At 39.3% G+C, this 24,561-nt stretch overlaps 1 protein-coding gene across 2 annotated transcripts in view; it reads left to right on the forward strand.

Moving 5' to 3' along the window:
* Window positions 1–18,881, forward strand: part of TMEFF2 (transmembrane protein with EGF like and two follistatin like domains 2) — a 250,068-nt gene extending 231,187 nt beyond the window's left edge. Inside the window, exons 9-11 of one of the 2 annotated variants that reach the window (XM_073806979.1) lie at window positions 11,210–11,333; window positions 13,214–13,372; window positions 16,830–18,881. In XM_073806979.1, coding sequence (XP_073663080.1) covers window positions 11,210–11,333; window positions 13,214–13,372; window positions 16,830–16,926 — 380 coding nt within the window. In that variant the 3' untranslated portion in view covers window positions 16,927–18,881. The remainder of the gene's footprint in view (window positions 1–11,209; window positions 11,334–13,213; window positions 13,373–16,829) is intronic. The other variant, XM_019931472.3, reaches the window with a different exon arrangement.
* The last annotated feature ends 5,680 nt before the right edge of the window (window positions 18,882–24,561 follow it).

The following is a 24,561-nucleotide window of genomic DNA, read 5'->3' on the forward strand; positions in this document are numbered from 1 at the left end:
ATCTAAATCTACGCTGTAAATTTTCTAACTGTCCTTTCTGGGCCATGACATCATACAGGAGGAATGTGCAAACCCATCAACCCATCAATTGCCTATACTTGCTCTTTCAAGTCATTTATAGATATCTTTTTTTTATGGTTAGCAACACATCTTTGCCCTCCAGCCTTTTGCCTTTCACTGAATAAGCCTGAAGTGCATAGCAAATATAGCTTTTACCTCTGCATCTAATTCTGTCACGCTGAATATATACACTCTACTGAGTCGACTACAGTTCTCCACTGTATTGCACCTTACCTTGTCGGTTAAGGTAGGGATTGTCTGTCTCTCTAAGGACACATTACTGAAGTGCAGCTGGCTCTTTGATGCAACAACTAAGAGGGACTAATCTTTTGAAAGCCACCACACCAAGGTACAGGCAGTTTCCAAATATATTGCCTATGCCTGTCATACTCATTTATTCATGCTACTAACTGAACACTCACTTATTGCTACTTCTTGTTCTACACCCTAGAAATGTTACAGTAAATAATACAGCCTCTGCCCTAGGAGAAAGTATAATCTATTGCAACGTTTTCTCGTGTGCTTTGAATGGGTAACAGGTGTATAAACTCATTAATCTACTTTAGCAGTCAGGTGGCTTGAGTGGCTAGAGCCCCCAGGCCGATTGTCTCCTCTGTTTGCCTAAAACCAAATCTTATCCTTTTCTATGTGTGTGGTAATGTGAAAAATTTGGAGATGCTATGGTCCGATGCAATGTTTCCCAGAAAGGAGTCTGGTGGAATAGTCCCACAAAATGTTCCTAAAAGGGAGAGGCAAGTTTCCTAGACAAATGAGTTTAGGAACACTCCATAATGTGTGTCCTTTCTAGGTATCTCACAATGCAGGTTAGCCTTTTAAAGACTCTGAAAACAAGCAGTAAAGAAATGCATATAGCTGTGTTTAACCCGCTCTTTCCCAAACTTATTTGACTATAGAATCCCTTTTTCCATGAAGCCTGCTCCAGAACTAGCACTGCATTGACAGAGCTCCCCTTGGGAAACCCTGGTCCGGAGAGTATGTCCATTGTCCTTAAGGCCCGCAATTTAAAAGAAAGGGTGGCTGTCTTGTCCTGCTCAAGGAAATAAAGAGATGTCCCTCCCCAGCTGCCCTACTCTTGTGCCGTCGACACCTGCTGTTTGTTGTAGCACCATCTCTCCCAGTTGTCACACTGCCACAAATGGTGACTAGGCTTCCATTTATTCCCTCTATTTGTCTTCTTTCCTGCTCCCACTGCTTCTCTTATAACTTTATCTTTTCTACAGACTAGCTGAATGTCTAAAGATACCACCAATGGACCAATGCTCCTTTACCCCCACCTGGAAATTGAACTAATCATAATCCTTGATATAATCTGCACCTTTCCTCAGCGGTGTTATTTGTTTCTATATCCAAGAGAAAGCTTCATTTACTTTCACACAGAGAATTCTTGTTGCTATTCTGGTTAGTTGTCTAACAGAGCCATTAAAGAAGCCTAGAGATTTGTGAGAGCTCGTCTCAGGATACCTGGATTCTGACAACATTTAGAAGCCTCTCGCAGATGCTGGCATTTGTTGCAGGCAGACAGCCTATTCTTTGAGTGTTGTGTTCTCAAAAGGGGCCTAAAATAAAATAAAACAATAAAAATGAAGTGTGGGCTTCCCTGGTGGCACAGTGGTTAAGAATCCGCCAATGCAGGGGACACAGGTTTGAGCCCTGGTCCGGGAAGATCCCACATGCCACGGAGCAACTAAGCCTGTGTGCCACCACGGCTGAGCCTGCACTCTAGAGCCTGCGAGCCACAACTACTGAAGCACGTGCTCCGAGAACCCGTGCTCTGCAACAAGAGAAGCCACCACAATGAGAAGCCCATGCACCGCAATGAAGGGTAGCCCCCCGCTCGCCGCAACTAGAGAAAGCCGGCATGCAGCAACGAAGACCCAACACAGCCAAAAATAAATAAATAAAATAAATAAATTTATAAAGAAAAAAATGAAGTGTATTCTAAAATAAAATGAAGTGTTCAGGCTGACTACCAAGATCAAGGAAGGCTTGATAGCTGAAGGCCCCTGATGACTTCTCATCACAATCAAGGTGGGTGTGGGAAGAGCAGCGCTGGGCAACCCAGTGCTCACACACTCCTGGACACGAACAGCTGGCTGAGATCAGTCCTTTAAGAGAAGGAGCCGAGATAGACTTGGGACCACGAAGATGGAGCAGCGCCAGCGTAGTAATCAAGGGAAGGAAGCAGGATCCAGGCAACAGGAAAACCTAGCATTAGATGGCTAGAGACAGAGAGATGAGAAACGGCTAAGGTGGTGTCAAAAGTATTGTGATCCAAATCATCTGAATGTCAGAATTGCCTGGGGTACTTTTTTTTTTTTTTTTTCGGTACGCGGGCCTCTCACTGTCGTGGCCTCTCCCGTTGCGGAGCACAGGCTCCAGACGCGCAGGCTCAGCGGCCATCGCTCACGGGCCCAGCCGCTCTGTGGCATGTGGGATCTTCCTGAACTGGGGCACGAACCCGTGTGCCCTGCATCGGCAGGCAGACTCTCAACCACTGCACCACCAGGGAAGCCCTGGGGTACTTTTTTAAAAGACAAACTTCAGGTGCATCAGCTGGTGATTCTGATTCAGGTGATCAGGACCAACCAAACCCTGGAAATCTATTTTTGACAAGCACTTAAGGTGTATCTGCGCTAGAACAAGCAACATTACCCTTAAAGGAGGAATTTGAGGATACTAACCCACTCATTAAAATTTTTTTTTAATTTATTTATTTTATTATTTATTTTTTAAATTTTTGGCTGTGTTGGGTCTTCATTGCTGCACCCGGGCTTTTCTCCAGTTGCAGAGAGCGGGGGCTCCTCTTCATTGCGGTGCGCGGGCTGCTCACTGTGGGGGCTTCTCCTGTTGCGGAGCACAGGCTCTCGGTGCGTGGGGTTCAGCAGGTGTGGCTCGTGGGCTCTAGAGTGCAGGCTCTGTAGTTGTGGTGCACGGGCTTAGCTGCTCCGCGGTATGTGGCATCTTCCCGGACCAGGGCTTGTCTTGTGGTTTTAAAAGTTCTTAGCTGCATGGTCTGCGTGGTCTGCATGTTACACTGGAAAGAGCCTTAGTTTTTTTTTTTTGTTTGTTTTTGGGTTTTTTTTACGTTTATGCAGGCCTCTCACTGTTGTGGCCTCTCCCGTTGCGGAGCACAGGCTCCGGATGCGCAGGCTCAGCGGCCATGGCTCACGGGCCCAGCCGCTCTGCGGCATGTGGGATCTTCCCAGACTGGGGCACGAACCCGTGTCCCCTGCGTCGGCAGGCGGACTCTCAACCACTGCGCCACCAGGGAAGCCCAAGAGCCCTAGTTTTGACCCCAGTTCTGCTTATCGATTGTGTAAATTTCTAAGACAAGTAATTAAACCTATTTGAGCTTCAGTTTCCTCATCTATATAAAATGAGATTTTTATAAATCTACTTTGAAGGGCTATATTAAGGTATACATTTTTGTTATGTTAAATATTAACACAATGTTAAGCATGTTGTAGATTCTCCAGGAATTGTAGATTTATCATCCTGTCTTGAGAATCTGTTTTCTTGGCTGTGTTTAGAAGACAACACCAAATCATGTGGAAACAACCCATAGATACAGTACATTATGTATAGTACATAGCACAGGGCCAGACACATAGTAGGTACTCAAGAAATGTTCATATAATATATTACCAATTTTTTGGTCCCATCTACGTTATTAAAATCTTTAAAAATTTCTGCTGTGTTTCAGTGAATGCTCCAGCCTAAATCCTCCTCATTCTCTGTTGGCTAATAATTTCAAAGTCACAGAGGAAAACAAATGTGTCACCTGAGAAGGTTTATCTTAACTATTTATCCATTGCTGCATACGTAGCCTATAAAGGAGAAAATAGCTTGACTCACATAGCCCCGAAGGCAAAAGTGGACAGGATCTGAACCCTCTGTCACTTGTGTTGTCATTTTCAGCACTGTTACCCAAGAAGTTCACTAAGAAAGGACACCCAGATTAGCCACTAAGCAAATAAGTTTGGCCAGAAATGCATAGGTTTAGTTCAAGACAAAAGAAAAAAGGGGAGGGGAGTATACCTGGCATAAAATGGCTTCCCATAATTTTTTCTTTCTCTAAGGTTTACAGTAAACTTTGTCTATGAAGAGCAGCTTGGAAGAGAGCAGGGTTGCTGCAGCAAAAGCTCAGTGGGGAGAGCTGTAGCAAATTGCCCCAGATAAGCTTAAGGCAACTCCACCTCTGGACTCCTGAGAGGCTAATGAACCATGGATCCCTGCCTCTTCCCAAGGCCTGATGTTTACACAGTGTTGTCAAAGACAACTAAACTTCCATAAAATACTATATTTCTAAAAGGTCTTCAAGCATAATCCTCTAAACCTATAGGAGTTACCCACTTGCTGAGAGTTAATAGGCTCTTGACTGAATGGTGAAGTTTGAAAAGGACCATCATAGGCAGAGTGCAGTTTCCCCCAGTTGCCTGTTCTCTTCACTATTTGGAGGGCCCCACCATCAGAAGCCAGCCAGGGCATTCCTAAGGCAGGGGACAGAGAAAATGGCTAAAGATCTGCTTGTTTTCCTCCTAATAATAAACAACTTTTTCTTTTTATCTTGGAGGTCTAGAATTTCTGGCTACATCTATATGAAACTTGTGATGTCAAATTCTTCAATTTACTAAAATTGTTTTTGGATGTCGTAAGTTAAAATGGTACATACAAGTTTCTCTTCCAAGGTTTTACAGATTTCTCAGCTTTTATCCATGTAAATATATTACCAGTAGAAACTGAGATAATAAAAGCCCATGCAACTAATCATCCAGTATTGTTGCCTTTCAGTCACTCCAGTCCCCAAATTACTATGTCTATTTCAGATGCTGTTACTTTTTCCAAATTAAATTCAGGCAATTCTTGAATAATGCCATTAAGGTCTTGCCTGAGAATTCAGTAACACAAAAATTAGTTTTCTTCCATTGTATTTAATTTTATGTCCAATAAGAATATTTATATATGCAAGTGGTGATGTGGATAATCACATTTCACATTTTATATTAGTGCCTGATCAATAGTACAGTAAGAAAGAATTTCTCGGGCTTCCCTGGTGGCTCAGTGGTTGAGAGTCTGCCTGCCGATGCAGGGGACACGGGTTTGTGCCCCGGTCCGGGAAGATCCCACGTGCCGCGGAGCGGCTGGTCCCGTGAGCCATGGCCGCTGAGCCTGCGCGTCCGGAGCCTGTGCTCCACAACGAGAGAGGCCACAACAGTGAGAGGCCCGCGTACCGCAAAAAAAAAAAAAAAAAAAAAAAAAAGAAGAATTTCTCTGCATCCCCACGCATCCTGCTCCCAACCCATACCTCTGCCTAATTAGCAAAGTTCTGGATCCAAATAGTTTCAATTATTCTTCTGAAAAAATAGGATAATGTTCAACTTGCAGAAGAAATGTAGCACTTGAAGGACTTGATCTCTATTTTGAAGGGTTTTCTTTTAAAATCTTTAACAGATAACTAGGAATATTGTGACTGGGCCTCTGCTCTCTACAGAACTTTAGAATTGATCTTGTCCTTAAATGCTTCCCCAACCGTTGTGCTAAGCTGTCACTTTCGGCTAGCATTCTCATTTGAGTCTCTGTCCTAGAGGCTTAAAAAAAGAGAGACTCTTCTCATCTACTCATCTGTGCCTTGAAGAAACTATGACAGCAGGTGAGGCTATTATAGAATTTGTTAAGTTGCAAGAACTCATATTGCATTACATTCAGGACCCATTCAATAGGAATGCTTTTCTGGTCTTTAAAAAACCTCGATTGCAATTCAAGCTACATAGGAGGTTTTACTGCCACCTCATATGTTTATACCTGATAAGGACAGGAAATCATAAGAATTCTATATTTTCTTTGAAACCAACTCTAATCAACAATGGGACCATCATGACTTTACTTCTAAATTCATAATTTGTTTCTGTCCCAGGCACAATATAAATACAATGGAAAGAAAGATAGTTTTTCTAGTTGGTTAAATAAAATTATTTTCAAACTGCTTTAGCAATAGGATAGTAAGCAGGAGAAATTACAGTAAAATCAAGGAATCATCAGTAGAGGAATATCTCAGTGCTGGAGTTTCCTTGTACTGTTATAAACATGACAAATAGAAGTATTATATAAATACATCAAAAATGGAAATTTCATTTTGCAGAAAAAATGTGTCACATTTTGTGTGCCCACAGGAAAAGAGAGTTGAAAAGATAATAAACCACACTGTACAACTCACATGCATGTACTTGTCAAGATAATTCGTGATGCTAAAGCATAATGTTAAAAATTAAAGTAAGATCCACAAGCATATTGTTCCCCACAAGGGAGACAACATGTAGTAAAGAGCACTTTATGCTAGAATGTCTGAATTACAGACCCAGTAGATATTTAAGATATTTTACACTCTTTAAAAAGTAAAATGTCCCCATAATTAAGGCAAAGTGATTTCCTTCCCCAAATAATGTCCTTATTTCTCCACTTGTTTTTCCTAGGAGATCAACAATAATATTTCGCAATAAATATTTATTCGTAATTTAATATAAGTAAATATTAAGAATAGAAATAAATATTACTCTTAAAATTCAAAGAACCTAGAGATCTAAAATAATCCAATCTACCATACAGTAACATTCTACAACATCTGAGAAATAGTAACACATATGAGAAGTTTTCACACCACCACAAACTCATCACTTCACTATATAACTCATTCCCCTATTGAACAGTTCTGGTTGCTTAAAAATGTGCAGCGGAAATCTGCCTCCCTAAAGCATCCTCTAAATCCTGATGATACCTCTAGTTTAGGATCTTTCCAACTTACTCTAAAATCCTTACACAGAATCAGACTCCTCATGGGGACTCAGAGGCCTAAAGGATTTGTATATATATTCTAAAGAAAGGCCTGATTAAAGCAAGATAGGGCTGTCTCCAGAGAAATATCATCTGACCAGCCCCCAGATGTCCTCCCAGACTGTAATACACCATGGGTAGGATCTGGTCCTTTAGCCTATAGGTGCAGAAATTTGATTTTACAAACCCCAAGAATTCAGTGGGCTGAAGAAAGCTGACTTGTGCCCCCCAAATGCATGGAAACTCAGAACCAATCAATTCACTCAAATGAAATATATAAATGTCAAATGGATAAGATATCTAGGTGGTACTGTCAAAGCCAGCTACACAGAAGTCCAACTATTTTAAGACTAAAGAGCAGAGCATCAAAACAAGAGAAATGGGTTAACTGAGTATTTAATAGCATCAGACACTAATAATCTAGTGCAACCATCTTTGCGATCTTTGCAACTGAGCACTCTGGGTTTGCTAGTTCAAGTTGGCTTCTCAGGGCACAGCATCCCAGAGGGCACTTGAATAGATGACACACCATGACATTCAGATGCTTCTTTTGCCAGACTCTAACCCTTATCCAAAGGGAAACATCCTTTCTTCAGATATAAGGATAATTTTAGTCAAATTTTACAGTCATATTTCTGCTTCAGTCGATAATGTGTTGCTTTGATAGATTAACTCTCTGAACGACATCTTGTTTCCAACTTTTTGGGAAGAAATCAGGGGTAATGATAAACACACGTGTACACACACACCACACTCTGGGCTATATTGGTTTAAATATCTGAACTGCTATGCCTGGCTCTGCCCACTTTCTATTCGACTTATCTTACTTGACTTGTGATTAAAGCCAGGTCTTGCTATTCGCCATTTCCTCTGTCTCTTCAGCTTGCTGTGTCTCTTTCCCTGAAAGCACCAGGAATAGAAACAATACATATAGCTGTGCTTTAGAGCAGCCCACTTCTATAGCTATTGATTGGAATGTCGACTAGCAATGGGCATGCAGCCCTATTAGCTCTGCTGCAAGTAACTCAGATTATACCAGAAGTTGTTTCTAAAAAAAGTCAGGATCTCATTCAGAATAAACAATTTGTAAACATTTAAACAGGAAACTGGACAAGGATTTTAAACAAAGACACGAAGAGTTTCTACCATGATCACTCTCTGTCTTAGAAGAAAGAGCACAATCCTTACATTAAATCTCTTTTTAAATGGAGAACAGAGAAGTTGATGTCTAAATCGTCAACCACCACAGAAAACATACAGACTTCCAAAGTATCATTTTTCTATGATTTTTTTTTTTTTTCCCGGTATGCGGGCCTACTCACTGTTGTGGCCTCTCCCGTTGCGGAGCACAGGCTCCGGATGCGCAGGCCCAGCGGCCATGGCTCACGGGCCCAGCCGCTCCGCGGCATGTGGGATCTTCCCGAACCGGGGCACGAACCCGTGTCCCCTGCATCGGCAGGCGGACTCTCAACTGCTGCGCCACCAGGGAAGCCCCATTTTTCTATGATTTTAAATCATTAAATGCTTTGTTATTGCTTAAATACCTATGCATAAACATCAGGATCACAAATACCCATTATGGTCCACACACATATTTGGTTTGTATATTATATTTCTGTGTTTCTACTCTTCTTAATATACTCAGATCTCATTTCTAAAACGTGTCTATTGCATTACTAGAAGTGGTTATATATTCAGGTTTTCAATCAACTGGTTTACTTGTTTGGATTGACTATAAATTTGTTGACATATATTGACGATTCCTCATTTTCTTGCCCAGGGTTCATTTCTTCTACTCATTTATTTTCAATCTCTCTAACTTTCTTATTTGACAGTATCCTACGAGCAGCATAACAGAGCACTCCAAGTTCATAAGGAATGGTGTAAACTAATTAGCAGATTTTATGATGGAAACTATTCCCCTCCCACATGATCATCCTGTCTGGATAATGAACTTTGTGAAAATATCCAGCTCTTACTACACTAAGGCAACAGTCTCACTCAAACAATCACCTATTTTGCCCTTGGACTTCAGTTCCTAATTGTGGACATGGTACAGATTCAGAAACAAAAACAGTTATGGGGTGAGGGACAGAGTTAAAAATAAAATAGCCTTAAAAAATGGATTTTGAGTTAAGAAAATTCTTGATCTTCTTTTGCAACTGACAGAAGAATAGCCCTAATAAGATGTGTTTGAAAAATACTATGACTGAAATCACAGTGTATAAGTGAAATGTAGGGAAGTTACAGAACATTCCCCTACATGCAGGTGTGCAGAAGCACTGAAGGGTTACTAACGAACACTAAATAGAAGCGTTGAATAGTTTGTTATGGGGAGAAGATCCAGAAATAAGAGTGAAAATCAGTGCTGGTTCATTACATCAGCAGTGAGGCTGGCAAACCCCACAGCTAAAGTCATCTTTCAATAGCAGGTGTGTGGTTTGTCCACTCTGGCTTGTAGCCCCCCAGCCAGGGCACAGAATGATCCCAGTCTTCATGGATTCATGAATGACCACAAGCCCTCTCAAGATGTATCTAAATACTGTGGTCGTTCTGCTTCTATTTTGGTCACATACTCCCATATTGGAAATTTTACCCCACACTACCCATTTCAGTTTTGGTGTGTTTGCTTACTGCAAGCAGTATTTCTTACCAAAAACACCGTAGTAGCTTGGAAGAATGGAAGAAACCAAAAGAGAAAGTTCTATACATTCTCAGTCTTTTCTATGGAAGCGGTTCTTTTCAGTTTAATAGTAATTATCAAAGGAGAAATATTATACTGCAAACAAAAGATCACCTAAATAGGTAAAAAGACATAGATATAAAACAAATGAATGATTTAAATGCCATCGCCAGCCTCTTCAGCATCCTTATGATAAATCCTTTATGAATTTGGGTATGTCGTTTGAAATATTACCCACCATACCAATGTGCATAATTATCCCTACACAAGAAAGCACTTAACATATTTAACAATTTACTTCAAACTTTAACGTTTTTCAGATGACAGCCTAGATCTTAAAATGTATAGATATTTTATAGCCTTGCTTAAACATAAATAATACATTTGTCTAATTCACTAATACCAAAGGTACCTTTTTTCCTCATGATAAATATAGTCACCATCCATGACCGCCAGTAAAAATTATAAGGATGCACTATAATAAAAAAAACTATACCCCTATGTGGAAATGATAGGATATAATCTGTTTCATAAAAATAGTAATTTATTCTCAATCTTCCATCACTGGGAGAACGCATTACTGCTGACCGATTACTGTGGTCTTGAAAAGTATCTTTAGATTGAAGTCAAGAGAGTTATATTTCTCATGCGTTTAGGGAAGAATTTTAAAGTATATCAGGTCTCAGATTATAGAAGAAACTCAAAAAAGGCAAAACTTTATGTTATAAAATGAACATATAAAGAATCCAAAGACTGCTTAGAGATGGCATTACCAATGAGAAGCAAATGTATTTAGACTAACAGAGGTCAGAAAAAAATTTAGTATCTTTATAGAAACATGAGAAAACAAAACTTGTTAATGACAGAAGAAAGGGTTCATTTTAGAACACAAGCTTTTTTCTTTACCATGGGTTTAAGTTTCACATGACATTGTTAAATAGGCCAAATATTATGAATTAGAATACACCCATAGCATTCAGTATGTACTGTGTTAGTATCTACATAAGTGATTCTGAAATAACATTTGCTCTTTCAGTAGCATTATTTAGGCAATAAAAAAATGTATGGGTGCTAGGAAAATTCATGTTCACAGTAGATGAATAAAGCCCGAAAGAATACATCTGTTGAAATTTGCATTTGGTTTTGGAAAACTTCTGTTTAACAATTGAACACGGGCATATTTTTTTTTTTAAGCTCTCACATGGAGAGAGTATCAACGTATTAAAGCAATTTACTTTTAGGGACATTATGCTGGGCTTTGAAATTCAAAAAATAGGATTTTCTTCTTGAATTATTTTATGGTCAATGTACAGTGTCTACACAAGGAAAATTAAAGCTGTCTGACAACTCATAGAAACATCACTGGTTCTTAAAGATGTAGGAAATTACATAAAAGCATGAAAAGTACTGGGTAATTTTGCAGTTTCATCTCTAAACACAATTGTAAAGACATCTGTCTTTCAATTCTTTCTCCCTCTTTCTTCTGAAGCATGGCCTTTTAATTCTTGCCCTTTTAAATATTTTTGCCTACTGTAGCTTTGCTTCTTAATGTACTGGTTGATCTTACCAGGCTAAGAAAGTATTTACAGGGGATGTTGCTTTTATCTGTATTCACAGAGAATGCTAACAAATTAGAAGAAAGCGCCAGAGAACACTACATACCTTGCCCAGAACATTACAATGGCTTCTGCATGCACGGCAAGTGTGAACATTCTATCAATATGCAGGAGCCATCTTGCAGGTAATGTTTTCACCCTTTAACTTTTAAATGTATAAAGTAAAAATACAGAAACTAAATTCTGGATGTTTACAGAGAATTGGATGGCATTCTGCCTGAATGGGCGATCAGCAGCCATACCTTTCTCTCCCTCTCCTACACACACACATGCACACGCACACGCACACACACACACACGCACGAACGCATGCACGCACACACACACACACGCACAAACTAGAAAACTACAAAATGTGTGCACATACCCAAGTACTATGTAACACATCATTATATACACTCTTCTGGTGGAATTTTAAATTGTACCTTGGGCATTACAAGTTCCTTAAAGACACAGCCTCCTCTGGTTTATTCATCACTCTTTCCCATGGACACAGAGCAGTGCCTGGCACAGATCAGGTACTTGATAAATATTTCTCAAACAAATGAAATGAGGCCTAAAGATAACACGGTTGCTTTTGGGAGGCTGTCTTTTCCAGAGTCCTCCGGGTCTTCTAATAAATATCATCAATCTTGGTTTTGCTAGGATCCACTATCCACAAGGCCTGTGGAGTGAGATATTAGCTATACCTCCACAGATTCAGACTCAGTTGAGACACAAAGAAATTGCCTGTCTGGATTTAGTTAATAAATACAAATATCTGCTGAATACGCATGGATAGAACATAATTATTTCAGAGACGATAAAGCCAAAGTGAAAAAGACCAACGTATTTTTTTATTAAAGGAATATACAAGTGGCAAATGATGAAATAGGTTGCATATTGCTGCTATACAGTGAAAGGAGTTTCTCTCTCTTGTTCTCTTCCTTCTCTCCCCTCCCTTCTCCCCTCCCCTCTCCTTTCCTCTCCCCCTCTTCTTCTTTTTCTTCATCTTCTCCTTCTTCTTTCTTCCTTTCCCTTTCTCTGTTTCTCAAGACCTGCCTTCCTTTCATGTTTTCCTTCATTGAATACACTAGCACTTGCCTTCCAGTAGAGCAGCCAGGCACAGTGAGAAGTTGCACCTGCTGCCCTGTCATCCCCAGCAGGGTCGTCATTATTAAGCCCCTCTAGATGCAGAGAGGAAAGATCCCAGGATGTAACTATGAGAAATTCAAAGTGAAGTACTAAAATAGTTCCACAAAGTCAACGACAAGTTGATCCCCACTAGTATTGTTTTCATGTGAGCTGTTTCCTCGTTTCATGCAGATCGTCTACCTGAGCTTTCTGATGAGGGCTGAGTGAGGGAGAGGCAGCCTTCATTCTCAGATGAATAGCGCATGGGCTTGTTTTGCTGAACCAACCATATTGCCTACATCATAATTACTTTTTTCCTACTGAAATTTAATTCTCTAACATAAGCAGACAACTTTATGACCAGTAAATTAAAGAAATCACTCTTGTTGTACCTCTGGCCCTAACACTTTTTAACACTTATTCTAACAGTAGCATAGAGAATGCTTTATCCAAAAATAGATAAGTAGTACTATATTTTATACTCATGTCATCAGAAACAAGCCTTTTCTCAAGCAGTTATGTTGACTTAGGTTAATTAAAGAGCAAGTTAAATAAAATGTAAAGCTCACCTGAAAAAATATATATAGAAAGAATAATTATTCCTGGGCTTCTCTCGTCTCTCTATATTATCACCACAAATTATCTACCAACTCTCCTATCTTCAAACTCATATCATAAAGTATAAAAAGAAACTGCACTATCTTTGAAATAAAAAACACAAAGAGATCTTATTGAAAACAAGTATTTGAAAGACATATCTACAAAGTACTATTTTTTTAAGAGCAGGAAAGGGAAACAAAAGGTCCTAATTTCACAATGAAGATAAATAGCTATAGGCCAACTATAAAAATGAGTCCAGCAACTACAGGTAACTGGACACTATTTCTTCCAGGTGTGATGCTGGTTATACTGGACAACACTGTGAAAAAAAGGACTACAGTGTACTATACGTTGTTCCCGGCCCTGTCCGATTTCAGTACGTCTTAATCGCAGCTGTGATTGGAACGATTCAGATTGCCGTCATCTGTGTGGTGGTCCTCTGCATCACAAGGTCAGTAACTGTACTCAGTGGCCACCTACATGAAGGGATATGTCATTCCTCCTTGTCTTAGAGCTCTCTAATTACAAGTCCCTTCATGGACTCTGCAGCCATCCATTCTCTGAAGTCCTATTTCCTCATCATAACAACATTGGAATAGCCAAATGGAAAGACATTGACTTTCGTGCTGGAGTGGTACAAATTTTTTTCCTTATTTTGCATTATGATGAGGATTATTTATTTTCTAAGGAAAGGTCTTTTTTCCCCTTCTAACGTGTAATACCAATCTTTGTTTAAATATGCTTTTCTCTTTTAGCGATAAAAAGTCAGTCTTCATTCAGACTACTAACAGACTATTTAAATGAGCAGTGTTTCCTGACTTACTCGGATTAGTATGCCAAATGAGATCATAGAATAGATTTTATACAAGGCCTAGAAAAGTATTAAATTATAGCTCTCATTTAGGGCACTTATATTTCCAAGTATAACTCTCAGGTATAATCATTTTTAACATATTTGATATAAACCACAAATATATTTTTATCTTAAGTTAACAAAATAATTTTTAATCACAAAATTCAAAGAAAATAGTTATAATGAGAATGATTATGTTGTAGTACATGAAAACCTTTGATATATGGAAACACGCAGCAAATTTCACAACAAGCTTTCATATCAAACCCCCAAATAATCAGACAGTAATTGTTTCCTGGAGAGTTAGGTTGAGAGAAATACAGAGATCTCATCCAGTTTCAACAGGAAAGAAAACCATGAATAATTAGTAATGTCTGGCATCGGGCTTGGAGTAAAGGAGGGAGGCCAGGCATGGCTTACCTTCATTAGCGTGTAAATTCATGGTAACCAAGAATTAGATTGCAAACCGAATGCATATTATTTATATTTATGTCCTGAAATGTTACTGAAGATTCTTTGTTCTGATCTGATTTCACTCTGCTTGAAATAAAAGTTCCCAGGAAGTTTTTCAAGGTTTTTGTCAAATTCACAAGGCATTTGGACTTTCAATCATTTGTGCAGCTCTACAGTAAATCAGAATGTTTCCCCCAAAATTATTTTAAGACAAAAAAATAAAAGAAAGTATCATATCTTTAGAAAATAAAGGCCATAATACATCACTATATCTGTATTGTTCTATCTTCTTTGAGGACAAGTGTGGCATTTGCTCTTGAAAAAGACAAAATATGGTTCATAGATCCTTCCCTGGCCTAACGGCTTAAGGGAACATCATTGACGGGAGCTCTGTGCTACTCGAAACCAAGTTGAGTTCATCAACTCTACTCTTATGTTTAGATGCCAAGTGAGTCAGTGGATTACATTAAAATTGATTCTGGGGAGCATAAAAATAACTCAAGAAACCAAAAATATTAAGTATAAAAGAAAAGATAGAAAAGAATCTAAAACACAGGAAACTGTGCCCCATTACTCCGGGGGTCTTGAGCCTACTAATATCTAAGTAATATCAGCATGTAAAAAATGAAATTCATATTTAATAGATATAAAATCATAACAATTTGATTTGCTACTTCATGTACTGACAAAAATGCAGAACTTTAAATACTTCAGCAGATGTTAGAAGTCTTATTAATCAACTTCATTCCCATATGTAATAAAAACAACTGGAATACATAGGGTCCTTATCTCCCCAGGAATTGTGTCTGTGTGTGTGTGTGTATGTGTGTGTATGTGTGTACGTATATCTGTACAGACACACACCAATACATATATATATATACATTTGGTAACATTATGAAGGAACAATTATCCCCATTTTCAAGATAGGGACTCTGAGGTACGAGAAGTCAACAAATTGCTGAGTATACACAGCTGAGCAATAAGGGCAAAAATGGAATCTAGGCTGCCTAGTATCAGAGCCTGTGCACTTAACCACCAGTCATACTGCCCCTTGGCTGGTCAAGATGTCTATTTTCTGATGCTCAAGACAACCTAACCGAGCTCCAAATTAGGCAAGCCATTTTTTTAAGACATACGGCTGTTTTCATTTTCCATGTAAAAACAAAACAAAACCTATCTTCTGTTTACTTTTGAGGAGGAGAAATAGCACATGAACTAAACTGGCATTATTGTAATGCATTTTATAAAACTCTCCTAGGCAATCCAAGCTTTCCAAAATCCAAGAGTCATACTAGTCAATAAACTACACTATTCTCAGTATGGATTCATTTCATTCACTTGAAAACATTCTGCTCAAAAACCAGACTTTGCAGCTAGGCCATCCTCCCCTCTAACCCTTCCTGCCCAAACCCTCTCTTCCTGGTGACCTGGCCACACTCGTCCATCAAGACTTGTTCCAAAACATCTAGTTGCTAAAAGATTTACAAAATTACATGAAACAGAGATCCCCTCATTCTCTTCAATTTTCTTTTAATCTCATTGTCACCTGGTCTCTCCTCTTTTCTACCTCTCTTTTCTTTCTCTTCTCCTCTTCCCACTTTCTTTTCCTAGTTCTTTCCCCTTGTTTTTACTACTTTAGTCAAATATCTGTCCTTCTCCTAAATAAACATGTGTCATAAAGAATACAGACATCTAGAGACCTGTTCTGAAATGAAAAGAGTTGCCCTGCTGAGAAGATGTATTTTCAGTCTTTCATCTCCAGCTCTCACTTGCTGGGAATATGACTTCCAGCTCCATGTTCATTTTGACAGATCTACCCCCAAAAAACCCATATATGTATATACTATATACATTTACTCACATATGAACATATATATGAATATATATTTTCTGACACTCCCCAGCTTATTATAATAGGATTTTATATGAACTTTATATTGTTATTTTTATTTGTATTGTCAAAGCATTATCTTATTATAAGAGAAAAGCTACTAGATCAGAGCTTTTCAGATAATTTGACTGAGTCTTAGCTTTTTATAGAAGCTAAATAATTGGTACCAATTTATGTCTCTAGCTTATAACATTAATATACAAAATGATATTAGGCTGAACCAAAACAATATCCCTTTTCATTACATATCCCATATTAACAGTTGGCTCACTCTCTGGTTTAATAGGATTTAAACTTGTAGCCCTGAAATGTCAATATAACATTCATCCTTGGGACATTTAAAGTATCAAGTTGTTGAAGACCTTTAACATGAGATTAGATGAGCTCACACTTGCTCTATTGCATTGTGCTGAGTCACTGTTTGAGCCCTGACGAGTAAGCTGTTGAGGACTAGGTAAATGTATTCCTCTTCAACTTCCACCTCTGTTCTTCAGTTCTCCTCAACAGATGCTTAAAGACAACCGCAAACAGAAGCAAAAACAAAAAACAAAACCTCTTCCAACATAATTCCAGCTTCTGCTAATAATAAATTCTTTCATCTGAAATATTTTAATAATTTGCTTAATCCATAACTTCACTCTGTGATTGTGGGACCAGATTTTAGGTAATAGCACTGGGCTAAGATCTGTAAACTTTCCAACCTTCTAGGAAATGCCCCAGAAGCAACAGAATTCACAGACAGAAGCAAAATACAGGGCACTACAGTTCAGACAACACAACAAGAGCGTCCACGAGGTTAATCTAAAGGGAGCATGTTGCACAGTGGCCGGACTACCGAGAGCTTGGACTACACAATACAGTATTATAGACAAAAGAATAAGATGAGATCTACACATGTTGCCTTGCATTTGTGGTAATCTACACCAATGAAAACATGTACTACAGCTATATTTGATTATGTATGGATATATTTGAAATAGTATACATTGTCTTGATGTTTTTTCTGTAATGTAAATAAACTATTTATATCACACAATATAGTTTTTTCTTTCCCATGTATTTGTTATATATAATAAATACTCAGTGATGAGAAAAAAATTGGCGTTCTTAAATTTGCGGTATCTCCTAACTGTAAATATAATCAAGCTAGTACAATCTGTACAAGTACCAGTATTTTATCTTTCTCCACATCCTGAGACAGAGCACTAGTTTATACAGGACTCAGTGGCTAGGTTTTGAGTGATTCCAAGATCAAGGGAAACGATGGTTATTGGAAAAGAGAAAAAATAGTTTATATCGAGTGAGGAAAAAATATTTCAGATCTTTGAATCATCTCTATTTTATCAGCTTTCTTCCCTGGTCTTCCATTTTCATCCCCAGAGCAGAAAAACCTCTGGCATATAAATTAAATCAAAGAAGAAGGGGAGGGAAAGTGCTTTATAACTCATAAAGGAGAGGGAAAGAAGATATTGGATTTTATTTGGGAAACATCTTAGAATCTCCCAGTTAAGTGCATATATCTGAAAGGTCCTGAACAAGCTACATATTAGGAATACACAGAGCACAAAATCTATTCCATTTAGGTGAGTGGAATTAACAACTAGGAAGAAATTCTAATAGCATCATTAAATGTGTAACACCAAATCATGAATTCTCAGAAGCACCTTGCTATATTTACAGTATATGGTTCTTCAAAAAGAAATTAGAATCACAAACAAATACCTCATGAATAACTTCATGGCTAATGCAGCACCATTATTTGAAATGGAACCAAGGTGATAATATTTCATGAAATGTGCTTTATATATATGATAAGAACGAAAATGAATCACATAGCATATGAAAGACCTTGGTGGGAAATCGATATAGATTTCTGAACACACAAATATGTATGAACACTTTGGAAAAAAATAAACTGTAAAAATTCTCAAAGAATAAGATGAAAGTAACAAATCAAATAATTGCCTTATTATCATTTAGTCCTTCATAGCTTTCTGTGGCTAACAGAGTAAATCTAAATAAAAGTTTCTTTGTCTCCTTCAAATGTCCTCTGCACGTACTGAAAGGAATGACACTTCTGTGTCCACAAAAAGAAAAAAGGACAAATGTCAAACCAACACTTTCTGAATATAAAATATTCAGTGAAAAATAAGTTTCCTGAAGTGATGTTTAAGATATTTGTTAAGACACTTTTTAAAAGGTGACAATCTAAATAGTATTTAGGGCTCTGTGAAAAATCTGGTTTTCTAGGTTAGTCATCACTTTGAAAAGTGTGAATCTATAAGCATAACCGTCACTCAAGTGTTTCCATAAATTGGTCGTAGGCTACTTGTACAAACAAACTCTATTTAAACTTCCACATGGAACTTTAGTTTGGTTACCAGGTGCAGAGATGTAACTAGCCCTGATCTCCTTTGTGTAAGACAGGAGTCGTGGCAAACAAACCTTGCCTTCTCCTAAAGGAAGAACAAAAATACAACATGGCAGGGCTTAGTAGAGTTAGAAAGAAAGCAACAATTCCACTGACTTTTACTTGTAAGAGTAGGAAATGACTTGCTTCATTAAATATTGATACAGTACGTTGTGTGAATTTTTATCAAAGGATCATAAACCTAAGTGTTGGAAAAGTCCTTGGAGTTAATAATACAGTATGTTCCTATTCACCTCTATGCTCACCCAACCCATGAAAGAATCCCTTTTAAAAGATGCATAACAAATCTTTGCTGTACAGTAGAAACTAACACAACATTGTAAAGCAACTATAGTCCAATAAAAATTTTTTTTAAAAAGATGCATAACAAATCTTAAGTGAGTACATACTATGTGCCAGCCACTATTCAAGGTCCTAGGGAAACACAACTAAAACATGACGTCTACTCTAAAGGAACTCACGATCTTGTCCTAACATAATCATCCACCCTCTACTTGCATATATCTATCATTTGGAATTTTATTCTTCGTCAATTCTAATTTTGAGAACATTTTTTTTTTCATATTGAGTTGAAATTTACTCCTCTATGGTTTCTACCCATGGCTTCTATTTTTCCTCTCTGGAGCAAAGGAATAATGACTTACGTGTCTAAAAATATTAGGACAGATACTATGTTCTCCCACTCACTTGTGCAAGTATTTTCTCACCCTTTGCAAGTATTTTCTTCTCCAGGTGAAATATCCTTAATGTCTTCATCTGATATTCATGTGATATGGTTTCCACTTTCCCCTAACATCTGCATCATCCTTCCTTGGACAGACTCTACTTTGTCACTATATATCTTTAAGTGTAGAGCTCATAATTGCACCATCTGCTACAGTTGTGGTCTGACAAGCACAGAATATCGTAGAACTTGTAGAAAGCAAATTTAACTGACAGCCATGATCTCTAAATTCAAGTCCTACTTTGACCACAAATTTGGCGTGGAACCATGAGCAAGTCATCTCACATCTCAGGTCTCAATTTCCTCATCACTTCTAATCTCTATAATTCCAAGATTCTAGATATTCAGAAATCAGGCACTATACTTTTATTATTACTACCTAAGACCACATTAGCTATTTTTGCTGCTCAACTTAAATTCAAAAGTCTTTTTAAATAAACTGCTATTAAGTCATGTCATTCACTCATTCATTCATTCATCACTCATTCATTCATTATCCATTTATTATACATTATACATGTACTGAGGGCCACCAACTACCAGCACCATACTAAGCTATGAGAAGACAAGGATAAATAAGGCAGAGTCCCTGCCTGAAAGGGATGAGATCATCCTGGTTCCTTGCATCAAAATCTCACAGCCCCATTGGCAAGACTGGGAAGTAAATAGTAAATTATAAAGAATGTAACAAAGGCTGCGGTAACGTTCGGTTCAGAGTGCTTGGGGACCCTCCAGGAGGAATCTCCGGGCTGAGTAACGTGCTTCTTCATAGGATGTGAGACACACAGGATGACTTCATCATTGTCCACACAAACCCTGACCTCTTGCTTCTGAGATTTTATCTACTTCTCCTACTCTCTTCATGCCCTTCTTCTCTCCATAATACACAGAGCAAGTAATAGCTTATCAGTGAGGCCTCCTTGACCCCCTTGGCTGTCTTCCTAATCCTGTTATGGTACTTTGCATGTTATTCCTTAATTGTCCATGCAAGTCTGTCTTTCCCTTAGTCTGGGAGCAAGAAAGCAGAAAATCAGTGCCTTGCTAACTGATTCCATGTATTCAATAAACAATTACTGGGTGCCTAGGCCATACCAGACACAATTCTCGGTGCTGTTATGTAGCAATGAAGTGGAGAGATCTCTACTCTCAGGCTCACATCCTAGCAAAAGAAGTGGAGGTGAGGATTAACCAAACAATAGACAATAACAACAAAAACTAGAAAGTTTTAAGCTCTATTCAAAAAATTAAAAATAGAATGAGGTGATTCAGGGTGACTGGGTTTGGTGGGGACTGGGTCCCTCCAAGGAGAGTGTAGTACTTAAAACTTGGCCTCTGAAGCCAGACAGAAATGGGTCCCAGTCTAAGCTCCACTTGACTAAACTACTTAACCTTGGGCAAACTGCCTAATTTCTTTATGCCTCGTATTTAAAAATCAAGAGAAAAATGCTTCCCACACTCAATCTGACTGTTACGAGAGAGAAGCAAGACAATCCATGTTCTGCTTAGAACAAGGACACGCACAGAGTGAACTTTTCATATGTGGAAATTATTTTTTAGGAATACAATAAATATTCACTGTAAAAGTAATTAAGAAGAAGAAACGATATGTCATCAGTTAAATAAAGCATAACGGGAGTCATATGGTAAGAGTTAGAAGGAATCAAGCAGTCATGCTCACTCGAAGGAGCGTTTCCTGTCTCTTCGGGGACAAGAGAGCTGTTTCCGGGAAAATAAGACAATATAAGTTAAGAAAAAATACCGCTCCTATTATTTCTTTTTTCAAATGGGTCCACTGGCATCGTGTCTGAACAAGGAGAGTGATCATTCTTTCATCTTAAAAGAGGTGTATCCCGATAGAGCACATAGCGTTAAACCTCTCGTGTGTTTCCAGGCACGAGATGAGTGAGTCAATATTGCAGTGACTTTGCAAGGCCAAACGCTTTACTTTCATGAATCCTTGAGGAAAAGTCAGTACAGCCTATTGAAATATGACAGAGATTATCTCAAAGTCACGTTAGACTCTACTAATGTTTATCTTCAGATGCTACCTCCCTTTTCCAAAGTCACGCAGCACCTGCCCCAGCTCTCTGTTCCTCAGTTATAGCAGACATTTCACTTACATAATTGATCATCTGGATATCAATCACAAAAACCTTTTCATTGAATTAACTGATACCTTTATATGAGCATCCATATTACATGAAGGATGAAGGATTCTATAAGGTAATGGTATTGGTTTTTATAACTAATGCCTGAATATGCGCGTGAGTAAGGCCCTTTAAAATCAACATCAGGAAGGCAGGGATGATGTGCAGCTCACCTGGTCAGAGTCAGGCCTCCTTCCTGCCTCACTCCGGACAAAAATCGACTTTACTAGTCCCCTTACTTTGGGAATGTAACCAAATTCAATCCAGCACAAGAACCTCATTCAGAGTTAATGAGAGTCCAAAATCAGGGATTATGGGAGAGAGGGGCAGAGAGAGGACAGGAGCATTCCTGGTCCTCTATCCCTAGTGGTCCCATTGCCATTGCTGTACCTGCCAGTCTTCCTGATCCAACAGAGGCACACCCTCTACACAAGGCTTAGCCGTAGTGGCCTCTGGAGGCAGCGGCTCTCAGGACCCATCCTGTCAAGCAGTCAACCCATTCTGCAGGGCACACTTGCAGAGGGGTCTGTGCCCTCCCTCCCTGTGGGTGTCTCCGCTTGTCGGGCTTCCTCCCCTTTGAAGACTCCATCCTCTGTTAAAGCCCTCCTCTGCCACAACCCATGGACTTAGTCCTTGAAAACAAAGGCCTTTTTATGAGCCAGGCTATGAAAACAAAGCAGAGAGTAATGACCCAAATTGTCACCACAGTACAACAAATGATTAATAAATATATTACATGAATGACACTTGGTTAACTAGCAAAATTAGAAAATATAGGTAAGTCAAACACATAAATTAATCCCACCAACAAAAGATAAACACCATGGTGTTTATGTATGTCATTTCAGATAATTTCTGTGAGTATAGGTTGAGGTTTTTATAAGAGAATAAAATATTTTTTAATAAACTGAATGCTCACTAAAGAATAAGCTACAGAGTTTCACAGTCATTTAAGCACGATTTATCAAACTACACATATATATGGTACGGTTCTTAAGTAAGTTTCAACCCCTCTCAGTTGAGAATCAGTGAGGCCTTTGAAAAGTTTAGATGAGGATCTCTAAGCCATCCGTTCGCACATTTATCTTTCTTTCCCCCCAGAACACTAATTTCCCACCATCTCCCAAACTACTTACCCTTCCAGTCTCAGTGCTCTCATACTACTGGCAAGCTATTCTCAGTCTCGTAGTCTGCAACTGTCCAAAGTTTACCCATAAAGCCTCATCGACACAGCTTCTCCTTAATTGTCCCCGTGCCTAACTTGGATCTACTTAGATCTAGAGAGGCTAGAGAAGCTTTACCCTCCACTCACCATGAGGAGGTTTTGATTTTCTTTTCACTCTGTGGAAGCCTCTCTCTGATTCCTAGTCCAGAGAAGGGTTTGACCATTTCACCCTCATTTAGCTTCAAGGTGCCCATGCCAAAGCTGCCATTCCTACAACAGTTCACATTTCAGTTAAACTCAGCTCATGAGGGTGCTAACCTCTGAGCTGAGCTGTTTCCCAAACGGGGCTGTTCTTCCCTGCCTTGTATGTTGTGAGTAAAACACTGCTCCCTGGCATTAATTGAGGCAATACATTTGGTTCAGAACCAGCAGTTAGTATAAGTAGTATAACATTAAATAACAATAATTAAGATATATACTTATTATTACTTTTATTTATCAAAAAATAGATACCCTGGGGGCTTCCCTGGTGGCGCAGTGGTTGAGAGTCCACCTGCCGATGCAGGGGACGTGGGTTCGTGCAGATCCCACATGCCGCGGAGCGGCTGGGCCCATGAGCCACGGCCGCCGAGCCGGCGCATCCAGAGCCTGTGCTTCGCAACGGGAGAGGCCACAACAGTGAGAGGCCCGCGTACCGCAAAAATAAATAAATAAATAGATAGATAGATACCCTGATTACACTGAAAGGTACTTGAACCAACTTCCAAACTTGAGCACAAGATAAAAGTGAATAATTAAAAATAATATAAGAATATTATATCACTGAAAGGAATGCACAGATCGGTGCCACCCATCAAGTGAGCTGAAGTTAGCTACTATAAAAGAGCACTGAATTTTACTGGATGAACTAGTCCAGTAAAGGCAGTCTATTCTTCTAACAGGCTCTACTATGTGTTATGTCAAGGGGTCTCTTCACAAGAACAAAAACAAAGAGAAAATGCTGTGGCCACTAGGGAACACACTTACCTCCTAACTAATTACTTGAAAAAAAATTCTTAGCTGGAAGTTACTTCCTCTGTTCACATCCATAACCTCTGGACCAATGGCATTTCAAGTAAGACACCCTCAGAGTGAGAACTAACCATACAGGGGAAGGGGAAGAAGAAAAGGAGCGAGAAAGAGCTGAGAGAGGAATCAAAGGCTGGGGGAAGGTGAGAAGGAGGGAGACAACCAACAACTGGACTGGGAGAAGGGGGGCAATTATGGGAAGAGGAATTTAAGAGATGGTTCGTTCAAATAGTCCTTCAGAAAGAAGCACTTCTAAAGCATTTAAGCAGGATTGCAGGCATATGGGATGGCAGCAAGTAAGCAGGGGGCAGGAAGGTGGTGCTCCTGGGAAGGCCTCTAGCCCTGAAGTCTCAAAAGACCAACCTGCTGCGTGTACGGGGTTGGGAGGCAAGGAGCTGGCTTGGCAATCTGGGCAGGATGAGGCCAAGGCACTGCTCCAGAGATGATTGCTCAGGCCTCCGGGTGAGGAGGACAATGTGCTTAAAATAAAAGTTTTGTCATGTGCATATTCTCTTCCTCACAATTCTTGACCTCAAGATATGCAGATCAGGGCTTCCCTGGTGGCGCAGTGGTTGAGAGTCCGCCTGCCGATGCAGGGGACATGGGTTTGTGCCGCGGTCCGGGAAGATCCCACATGCCGCGGAGCAGCTGGGCCCGTGAGCCATGGCCGCTAAGCCTGCGCGTCCGGAGCCTGTGCTCCGCAACGGGAGAAGCCACAACAGTGAGAGGCCCGTGTACCGCAAAACAAAACAAAAACAAAAACAAAAAAAAGATATGCAGATCAGATTCTTTATATTCTGCTGGACAACCTTGTCCCAAAGCACTGGATCTGCTCTCTAGATAGAGAACAAAGGAACAGCTCACGCAGTGGCTAACCCTCCCTGTCGGGCTGTGGAGGCGGTGTG

This window comes from Tursiops truncatus, chromosome 7 (assembly GCF_011762595.2).
Source record: "Tursiops truncatus isolate mTurTru1 chromosome 7, mTurTru1.mat.Y, whole genome shotgun sequence".
Lineage (NCBI taxonomy): Eukaryota > Metazoa > Chordata > Mammalia > Artiodactyla > Delphinidae > Tursiops > Tursiops truncatus.